Consider the following 9,873-nt stretch of genomic DNA (forward strand, 5'->3'; position numbering starts at 1 on the left):
TCAGTTTAAACGATATTAAAAGTAGTGACTTTTATTTCTATTTTATATCACTGTGCTACCCTGGTGCTAAATTGGGTCCACTTGAGCAGTTACCGTAGTACTATTTCTATTATTGAAGTTAATAAAGGCATAAATAGCGCTCCGTAGAGAAGTAGAGAAAAAATTAAAAATTAAAATACGTGTTTTAAATTGCGCCACCACCATATGGAAAGTTCAAAGTTCATAGTTCCACATACGACGATTTGTACGGAGTCTGTTTTTTTCTAATTGATACAGAAATCGTGTTTTATGATTAGAAATTAATGTTAAAACAGTTAAAACAATCTTGATATGTATTGTTTGTATTCACCATATGATAACTAGCTGTTGTTGATTTAGTTGAAAATGGCGAAAAAGCGGAAAAAGATCATCGCTAAACGTAGAGTTGCGAAAGATATTGGGTCTACGGTGAGTAGGGGTGTTTTGTACACCGTCACCGTTCAATCATTAACACACAGGGCCAGGTTAGGCCTACTATATATATACCGGATAGCTAGGCCTAGGTCAGATAGAGGTAGACTCTCTCTACTATACTAGGCCTAGTTAATAGGTAGACATATTAGGCCAGTGTAGTAGAGAGTATTATGTCATCTAGTTTAGTTAAAATTATTAGGCTAGGCTAGCTAGCTAGGCCTAATTTAGTAATTAATAGGCCTACCTAGTATTATGACTCATTGTAATACAATACAATACATAGCATATAGGCCTACATACATTACAATCCATGTCATGTCATCATATATGGCCCTTGTCTAGTAATAGGCTAGGCCTACTGTTCAAGGTAAATTGTACACTATTTGTATTATTTGATTTATTACACAGGGTATTGGGGAACCGAGTCTGTATCATGCGCTAGTTGTTATATTCTTGGAGTTTTTTGCGTGGGGTCTTCTTACAAGTCCAATGCTCAAAGTAAGTGTATTTAAATATTAATTTTGTTGCCATTTTTTAAAACCATCTTCCCCCAGCCTAGTAACATTCTGTAAACAATGTTTCAAAAACCATCTATAAACAGATGAGTTGTACTGTAGTAACTTAATATTAATAACAATTAAATTTGCTAAAAAAAAGTGTATGACATTGAAAACTACCATATACAGGTACAATCTAACTAATTAACATAATGAGAACCATATACAGGTGTAATCTAACTAATTAGTTACATAATAATATCCACAGCTGTAATATAACTAATTAACATGATAATAACCACAGGTGTAATATAACTAATTAACATAACATGATGAGAACAATATAGTGTAGTCTAAACAATTAACAAGAAAAATCTAAATCTGGATATTTCATTTTTAATTCATGTTTCTTTTACTAAATTATTTTTATTAGGTTTTGAATCAAACTTTCCCTGAGAAAACCTTTCTTATGAATGGAATGATCCAAGGTGTTAAGGTAAGCCTTTATGTGACAAAAAAATGTGATGTGCCCATATATGGACACAATGATTACAACCTTATTTAAGCATATCACTACCATATTTGGGCATGTCACACTTTGTCACATAAAGTTTTATAGTGTGGACAGAGCTTTACAAACATTTATATTTATCTACAGTATGTTATCTATAAATCAGTACTTTATATCATATTTATGGAACATACAGTAAGCCTAGTATGAAAATATTATAATGAATTTCTCCTACATTTAATTTATTGTAGTTTTATATGCTGGTATCATTGGCAATGCAAAGTAATGAATTAAATAAATGAAAGTATTTTTATGAAACCATCTTTACCAAATGGCTAATTAATTTTAATCAAATGTAATTTTCTTTTAATATTTCTAATGTAAATTGTATTATTTGTAAATTAAAAATTCAGTTTATTCTATATTGTTCAATTTTTTATTTTTTTTGGGTGATTCACTTGTGATACGATACTGTGTCATTGAAAAACAAACAAGAAAGAACAATTCGAATAAACTATATCAATCAATCAACTAGAGTATGGCATACAGTTTATTATAAACTACTCTAATAAATTAATTAGCATTGTGCGTTTATTAATATTATTTCATATGGTAAATCAATTTAATCACAATATCGTTAAAATGATGTTTTATGCTAATAATTATTTTTACATTTTTTTCTGTTAATTTTATAGGGAATTTTAGCGTTTATGAGTGCTCCTTTGCTGGGCGCTCTATCTGATGTTTGGGGACGCAAATCATTCCTTCTGCTAACGGTATTTTTCACTTGTATACCCATTCCATTGATGCGGGTTAGTCCATGGTAAATATAATACACTTTTTTTTTAGCCCTGTTTGTCTTTTTTAATAAGCGAATCATAACAAACACATTTAAAATTGATTTCTTTTGAATTTTGCTTTGTGTAAATAAATAAATGAATGAACTTTCAAACTGGAAATTGGATTTTTATTCATCTAAATATTTATTTATTACCAGAAAAATAAAACAATATGACATTAACAAAAATAGCAATAGGAGGAACTACAAAATAGATTGCTCTAACCCTCTTAATGTATAATTTTAGGATAACAAATTTGTATTATTGTTTGGAGTTAAACCAAGTAAGATTAGACTATGAAACTTGCGGAAAGACTAATTTTCAAAATATTCAGAACAAATTAATTTAAATTACAGTATATATTTATCACAAACAATACACTATTCATTGACAACATTCAGATAAGCCAATTAGCATACAGACAATGGTAGACTAATTTAGCATATGTGACAACATCTGCCATTTTACCAACTGATAAGGAATAATTTGAAAATAGTTTCTTAATTATCTTGATTACACTTTGCAATGCTGTTGAATTGTCAATCATTTGAATTTGTTTGCCTTTTCACCACCATAAAATAGAGAAAAGCTCTAGTCCTATCGACAAACAGTACAGAATTTCTTGATGGTCAAAGTTTACTGTTCATCATCTCAATATTTATTTCCACCGTGTAACATATTTATATATTTCACTTATATATAATACTTAGTATTGTATATTCAGGAATAGCCGCTCCATAGTCTCTTTGCTTTTCTTCCTTATATCTTATTCTTATTAACTCAAAATTATTTATACTAACAAACATTACTATGTATATGCCTAGGCTAGTGTGTTATCATTATTGACATAAACATCCACATACAGTACTCTTCTTAACAAATTTTTGTTATTTTTTTTTTCAATCTTCTATCAACTAAAAGTCATATTTAGTCATGTCTCAGATCACATTCGATGGTCACCGTACAGATAGGCTACTACATCAGTACTTCTATGAATGGATGACTAGTACCGTTTTGTTTTCACGATCATTCGATGAAGGATTAGTGTTATCCGAAAGCTTGACATACATATTCCTTCTTTCTGGCTGTTTTACTTTAATTTTTTTTTTTATTTATTTCCATTGTGATCTACAGTATGTATATTTATATTATAAATCCAAAGGCAAATTACTAAAAAAAATGACAATGCTGTGTATATACTATCAGTGGCTGCATCTCAATGGAGATACAAAATAATATAAGCAAAAAGTAAAACGGCCAGAAAAATTAGCAGAGCTTTTGGGGTACACTAGCCCTTCATCAGTGAATATTAGTTAACCCAAAAGTAATAAACAAGTTTTTCATTTATTTAAACTGAACAGGCTTCCTAGTATAAAGAATAAAGAAACAATAAAACTTAAACTATTTGGCTATTTCCTGTTTTACTTCAGTTTATGTACAGTGCATTGAGAGCTTGTTTATATGAATCAGAATGAACTATTGTTGTTATTATAAGTATCAATCAAACAACAAAGGCATACTCTGAATAGTTTAAAAAGAGAATGACAATAGAGTTAGTCAGTGAATACATAGAATAGAGGTAGGGATTACATGACAATATAATACCATAGCTTTGATCTCCCTATACTTCTTCTTCCTTGTTTATAATTGTGTGCTTATTACCTAAGCACGTTTGCTATACACCCACCTTGTACAAATGTAAATGGGGAATAACCTGCTAATAATAATATTCTACTAGACTGAATTAATAGTCCCTTTGTGTCGAGTGCTGCCACCAATCAGCACCCGTTCATCTGTGTGTAGTTGTGAAAATAAATGTTCAGTTTCTCAATGTTTCGATCAATATGCATTGCTCGTCCCCAGGAGTAATAATAATAATAACAACTTTATTTTAAAACGGATGCAACACTTGAATCACCAGATTGGTGTTTTTCACAAGGCCGTTACTACAAAACTATTTACACAAGTTATCATATACAGTACGTAAGAGTGTAGATACACCAGAAATGGGGTAGTTCAAAACTACACATGTGGTGTACTAAAAACCTTCAAACAATATAGAAATTATTTTATTTTTTAATTAAGTGGAAATGAATAAACTATATAATATGCATCTAAAAGCTATGTTTTGTGTGTTGTAGGTGGTTTTTTGCAGTTTTGTCTCTGTCTGGTGTTTTTGCAGTGACCTTTTCAATAGTATTTGCATATGTAGCTGATATAACTGATGAATCGGATAGAAGCTCTGCATATGGTCTGGTACGTATTGTTCAATTTATCATGTTTTGAATATTAGAAATACAATTTCTACAAGTTAGTACTTGTCAAATTCTACTACGACTACTTTTCACTAAATTTACCTCATAAACCCCTACAATACTCGCTTTTCCCCCTTCTATACTAAACACATTACTATTTTGTTTACATAGTCTACAAATGTTATATTATTACAATTGTATTTTTGTATATGACCTATGACCCTTTATATGCTTCTGTTTGTTGGAGCTTATCAACAAAATTAATTTCCTTATTGGAGCAATGAAGGTTCTGTATTGTGTATTAGCTGTCTGTTTTCTTCACAGGTGTCTGCTACTTTTGCTGCTAGCCTCATCACCAGTCCAGCCCTGGGAGCTTACCTAGGCAGCCAGTATAGTGATAATTTTGTAGTTTTTCTAGCAACTGCTATAGCACTTTGTGATGTACTTTTTATTTTGGTTGCTGTGCCTGAATCCTTACCTGAGAAGATTCGACCAGCATTGTGGGGATCTGCAATAACTTGGGAACAAGCTGATCCATTTATGGTAAGATACTAAGTACATTTCATAATTTTGTCCTCTAAGCTCTATCTACACTATCAAACTTTATTTGACAAAAATGTGATGTGTCCATATATGATCATGATGATGTTATATCACTACCATATTTGGGTACATCATACTTTTTTTGTCAAACTAGTTTGATAGTGTAGACAGAGCTTAAGGGTCTCTTTGTGTCTTCCAACTGCTTACAAACTGCACTCATTTGTAACCGATCTGAGAGATGCACTGGCTTTAGTGGACCTCCAGCTTTTTAATTAATTTTTGTTCTGCTGATTTATCTGCTGAGTTATCCGCTCGACTCGTCAAAAAAGTGTGTCTATAAAAACGCACTCAGTGTACAAATAACAAGACTTTTACAAGAATTTTTAATTAAAATTATTAATTAAACAGAGATTACTTGATATCTAGTAGGTTCATATTATGAAAAAACCGTACAAAAAGCCCTGTTCTCGATAACCTTTGACCTCAAATACACATGCTTTCTTTTAAAAATATTTATATATTTTAACCTACCCTATTTGTTATTGTCCATCATCTATATTATTTTTTTATTGAATTGAAATAAAAAATGAAATGGAAATATAATAAATATTTCAGAAACAAATAAATAGATCAATATAATATCAATAATAGTTATAATTTGTTTTCTTTTTGCAGTCCTTGCGGAAAGTGGGTGCGGATCAGACAGTTTTAATTTTATGTGTGACAATATTTTTATCTTATTTGCCAGAAGCCGGACAATATTCTTGCATGTTTCTTTATTTAAAATCTGTAAGTATATCATTTTATATGGAAATCCATAGTAATTGCATTTCTAAAACCCTGTCTACACTATCAAACTAGTTTAACAAAGAGAAGTACGATGTGCCTAAATATGGTAGTGATATGCCCAAATATGGTAGTGACAGATATATCATCATGTCCATATACAGACACTCGCATCACATTTTTATGTCACATAAAGTTTGACAGAGCTTAGTAAAACATTTATTATAATAATTAAAATATATAATTTAGACATTTATATTTACCGTTTATCCAGTAATACATTTTTTTCGCAGTGCACATTGGCATGGTAAGCACCATGGGCTACTTGCTGTTTACTATATGCTTGATATCTTATTTAATAGGATACCTGTACTATACAAGTTAATTATTCGTTTAAAATTAGCTTTATATGATCATTCCCTGTTTATACTTTCAGAGGGGTGGTTTTAGTGCAGAAGAAGTGGCAGCGTATATAGCATTGATAGGTGTACTATCAGTATTTGCACAGGTATGTTATCTAGTAATTTGTTTGAACATAAAGGCTGCCAGTTTATGTAGGATTGCAAATAAAACCATTATGACAAATATGTAACATGATATTTATTTATTAATGTAACTTTTTTTCCACTCTTTCCCACTTTATTGTAAGTTAAAACACTGCATATATATTCATTCATTCATTTCTTTATTTTTCGGATAGTACATCCATTTACAAAATCACCAGGAAATTAATAATAGCATCTAAAAAACAACTTAAAACATCAATTTGCACCAACGCTCGTGAATAGGATAAACAATTGACTCCATTACTGATTTAACATTTTATCAAAGGCCATATTTGTTTTCTTTCCAGACATTGTTGTTAGGGTTTTTGATGAAAACCCTAGGTAACAAACGTACTATAATGTTTGGATTGTGGTTCCAATTAGCAGAGTTAGCCTGGTATGGTTTTGCATCACAAGATTGGATGTTATGGGGTGCTGGTATGATAGCAGCTATGTGTAGTGTTACCTACCCCTCTGTTAGTGCATTAATATCCAAAAATGCTGAACCTGACCAGCAAGGTTAGTTTTCAAAGTTTAATAAGTTATCTGCACCTAACTCGGACGATGTGACGTCATCATATGGCCAGTAAAAAAAGAAATTTCATCTTTGGTGTCATAGTTCATCACATTTAAAAGAGATTTATAGCATAACTGATTATTCAATCAGATGTTAACATCCATAGCAAAATAAACTATTGATTTGTATATGCTGATATAGAGTTTGCGAAAGCCAAAACAAAACCATGTGTCTGGACAGGGTTGTGAAATGTAAACTGGCCAAAAATGATGGCATGGTTTACTTGTATATGTTGTTATTATGATTATTATATATTTTTCAATTTTATCTCTGTTTTGTGTGTGTACAATTGAGAACTAGTGCTGTGCCATTGGTGTTAAAGGTTATCTAATCTGATTTGAACCATACCACGAAACTACAAGTGGTCTAATGGTATGTCGTCCGCTTATTAAGCAGAAGATTCTGGGTGCGTGTCTTGGTAGTACTATTTACATCATTTTATTTATGGTTTCTTCTAGGTGTAGTACAGGGAATGGTGACGGGAATAAGAGGCCTATGCAATGGACTTGGACCAGCTCTATTTGGTTTTATATTTTACATTTTTCATGTGGATTTAGATGAAGTTGAAAGCAGTTCTGTAGAAAATGAACATCTTCATAAACCTTTGTCATATGCAGTAAGTTTTATTTTATTACTTTTCCATTGTAAACCTACCAACTTTTTTAAAAGTCAATGCCACGGATTTGATAGTTGCCACTAAGTTAGGCCTAGTTTTAATTATACTGATTGGTTTTATTGTTTGTGAAACCTTAAAAGTTTCTCCATAATTTTTTTTAAATGTGAAGGTCCTATTATAATATTACAGGGATAAACCTATTAAGAGACACCACTATTATGGGAACACCTCTACTATTGGGACACAAACCTGAGAAAATATATATTTGAAAACTGTGGACAACCAATATTCAGAGGACACCTTATGCTTGGTTTCCACTAGAAACGCAACGCAAGCGATAGAATTACTCGACTGTCGCTTGTCATTGGTCAACACACTTGCATTGCGTTTACGTCATTGCTTTGCATCATAGTGGAAACCAAGCTTTAATTGTTAGTTCTACTCTATAATAATAATGTATCAATTGTTAGTGTATATAAATATATTTTTAAATATTTGCAATTATTTCTTAAATAGGCTATCATTCCTGGACCTCCGTTCTTATTCGGTGCTTGTCTTGTACTCGTGTCGCTGCTTGTTGTATATTTTGTTCCTGTGCACGCCGACAGCACCCCCTTGCCCGTTCATTCACCAAAACATCAACGGAGCGATGTCGAAGATTCGAGCGATGTAACAATGATCTCTGATTACGAGATGGTTGAGAAGGAACCACTGATGCTCATCCAATCATGACGTTAACTTTAAGTCAGTTAGTGTTAATTTTCAAATTATGTGCACCTTGGGGCCAAAAACTAGTTTAGAGGAACCATGAGAATAATTAGAGGACATTGAATAGTGGCAATAGCTAAGTGCGACAGACTCACCACAGTTCAGCCTGTCCACTATGCGCACACGAGGTAAAATCAGGGTTCTTGCTAGGTCCATAATTCATTGAGCTCCCATCAATGAGACAATCTCTCACACATGGTTTTTTGTGAGGATCAAATGCACAAAAACTGGTAAATTTCATATTATTTCTAATAGGATTGAAACAATATGAAATAGATCCACATATATAATCACTGAGAATCAAGTAAATAATGAAATATATAGAAAGTGAAATGTATAGTTTGTCCTAACCCATTTCCTGTGTGGATATGTCTACCCATCAGATCCAACAGGTTGATTGACGGAATTGACATTTATTGAATGTGTATTACATTAAATACAATGTGTTATATTTGTGCTAGATAATTACATAATAACTGATCAGTGTCAGACACGTCATGTCATGAATCTTAAGCTCTGTCTACACTATCAAATTTCACCAAAAAAAAGTGTGATGTTCCCCAATATGGTAGTGATATGACATCATCGGGTCCATGGGCACATCACATTTGAGATGCTCTTAAGCTCTGTCTGCACTATCAAACTAGTTTGACAAAAAAGGTGTGATGTTACCAAGTATGGTAGTGATATGCCCAAATATGGTAGTGATATGACATCATCACATAAAGTTTGATAGTGAAGACCGAGCTTGAGTTCAGAATAAATGCTTAAGCTATAGGTTCAAAGTAACATGTAGGATATTGATATATTACCCAGAATCACTGTACACTACAGTATAACAATACTGATATATTGCAAAGCTAACCATAGCTTTGCAATCACTGTACACTACAGTATATTAACAATACTGATATATTGCAAAGCTAACCATAGCTTTGCAATCACTGTACACTACAGTATATTAACAATACTGATATATTGCAAAGCTAACCATAGCTTTGCAATCACTGTACACTACAGTATATTAACAATACTGATATATTGCAAAGCTAACCATAGCTTTGTGTATAACATGTAAAATCCAATATTATAATATAGAACATTTTTTACAAATTATTTTTAATTAGGTAATTAAAGTAGGCCTACATTATGTTATTTTCATCTGCTAAAATTCTTAATTTGGCGTTAAGTAAATTGATAAAACAGAAATGATGGTGTTGTAATATCCATGGAGTGGAGGAAATATATTTCCTTCATTTTATATTCAAGTAGTAGAATCCATTAAAGAACATGGATGTCCATTCTTGAGTGATTTTCATGTAACATTGGTGTAAATTCAAAAATTGTTTTTATATTTGTACATTTAAACGTTTGTGAGTAGTGTGTTTAAAACTGTTTTGTTTGAAATAAATGATGATTTAACATGTTACAGTACATTATTCAATGTAGACTTTCTAATGTTTATGACCCAGCAAAGTGTCCC

The 9,873-nt window shown here is 31.7% G+C and overlaps 1 protein-coding gene across 1 annotated transcript; it reads left to right on the forward strand.

Moving 5' to 3' along the window:
• The first annotated feature begins 244 nt into the window (after positions 1 to 244).
• Positions 245 to 9,208, forward strand: LOC140051474 (hippocampus abundant transcript 1 protein-like). The gene is made up of 11 exons (XM_072096694.1): positions 245 to 447; positions 862 to 951; positions 1,384 to 1,446; positions 2,157 to 2,284; positions 4,442 to 4,556; positions 4,880 to 5,098; positions 5,774 to 5,887; positions 6,321 to 6,392; positions 6,738 to 6,948; positions 7,465 to 7,622; positions 8,139 to 9,208. Exons 1-11 carry the CDS (start codon positions 385 to 387, stop codon positions 8,352 to 8,354), a joined length of 1,449 nt encoding a protein of 482 aa, XP_071952795.1. The 5' UTR covers positions 245 to 384; the 3' UTR covers positions 8,355 to 9,208.
• Positions 9,209 to 9,873: the final 665 nt, after the last annotated feature.

Source organism: Antedon mediterranea, chromosome 6 (genome assembly GCF_964355755.1).
Source record: "Antedon mediterranea chromosome 6, ecAntMedi1.1, whole genome shotgun sequence".
Classification (NCBI taxonomy): domain Eukaryota; kingdom Metazoa; phylum Echinodermata; class Crinoidea; order Comatulida; family Antedonidae; genus Antedon; species Antedon mediterranea.

Excerpts from the sequence above, each read along its gene's own strand:
- LOC140051474 (XM_072096694.1), top strand. The coding sequence starts at position 385 with ATGGCGAAAAAGCGGAAAAAGATCATCGCTAAACGTAGAGTTGCGAAA. Across the intron at positions 952-1,383 it reads TTACAAGTCCAATGCTCAAA|GTTTTGAATCAAACTTTCCC; the intron begins GTAAGTGTATTT and ends TATTTTTATTAG. Across the intron at positions 2,285-4,441 it reads TTGATGCGGGTTAGTCCATG|GTGGTTTTTTGCAGTTTTGT; the intron begins GTAAATATAATA and ends TGTGTGTTGTAG.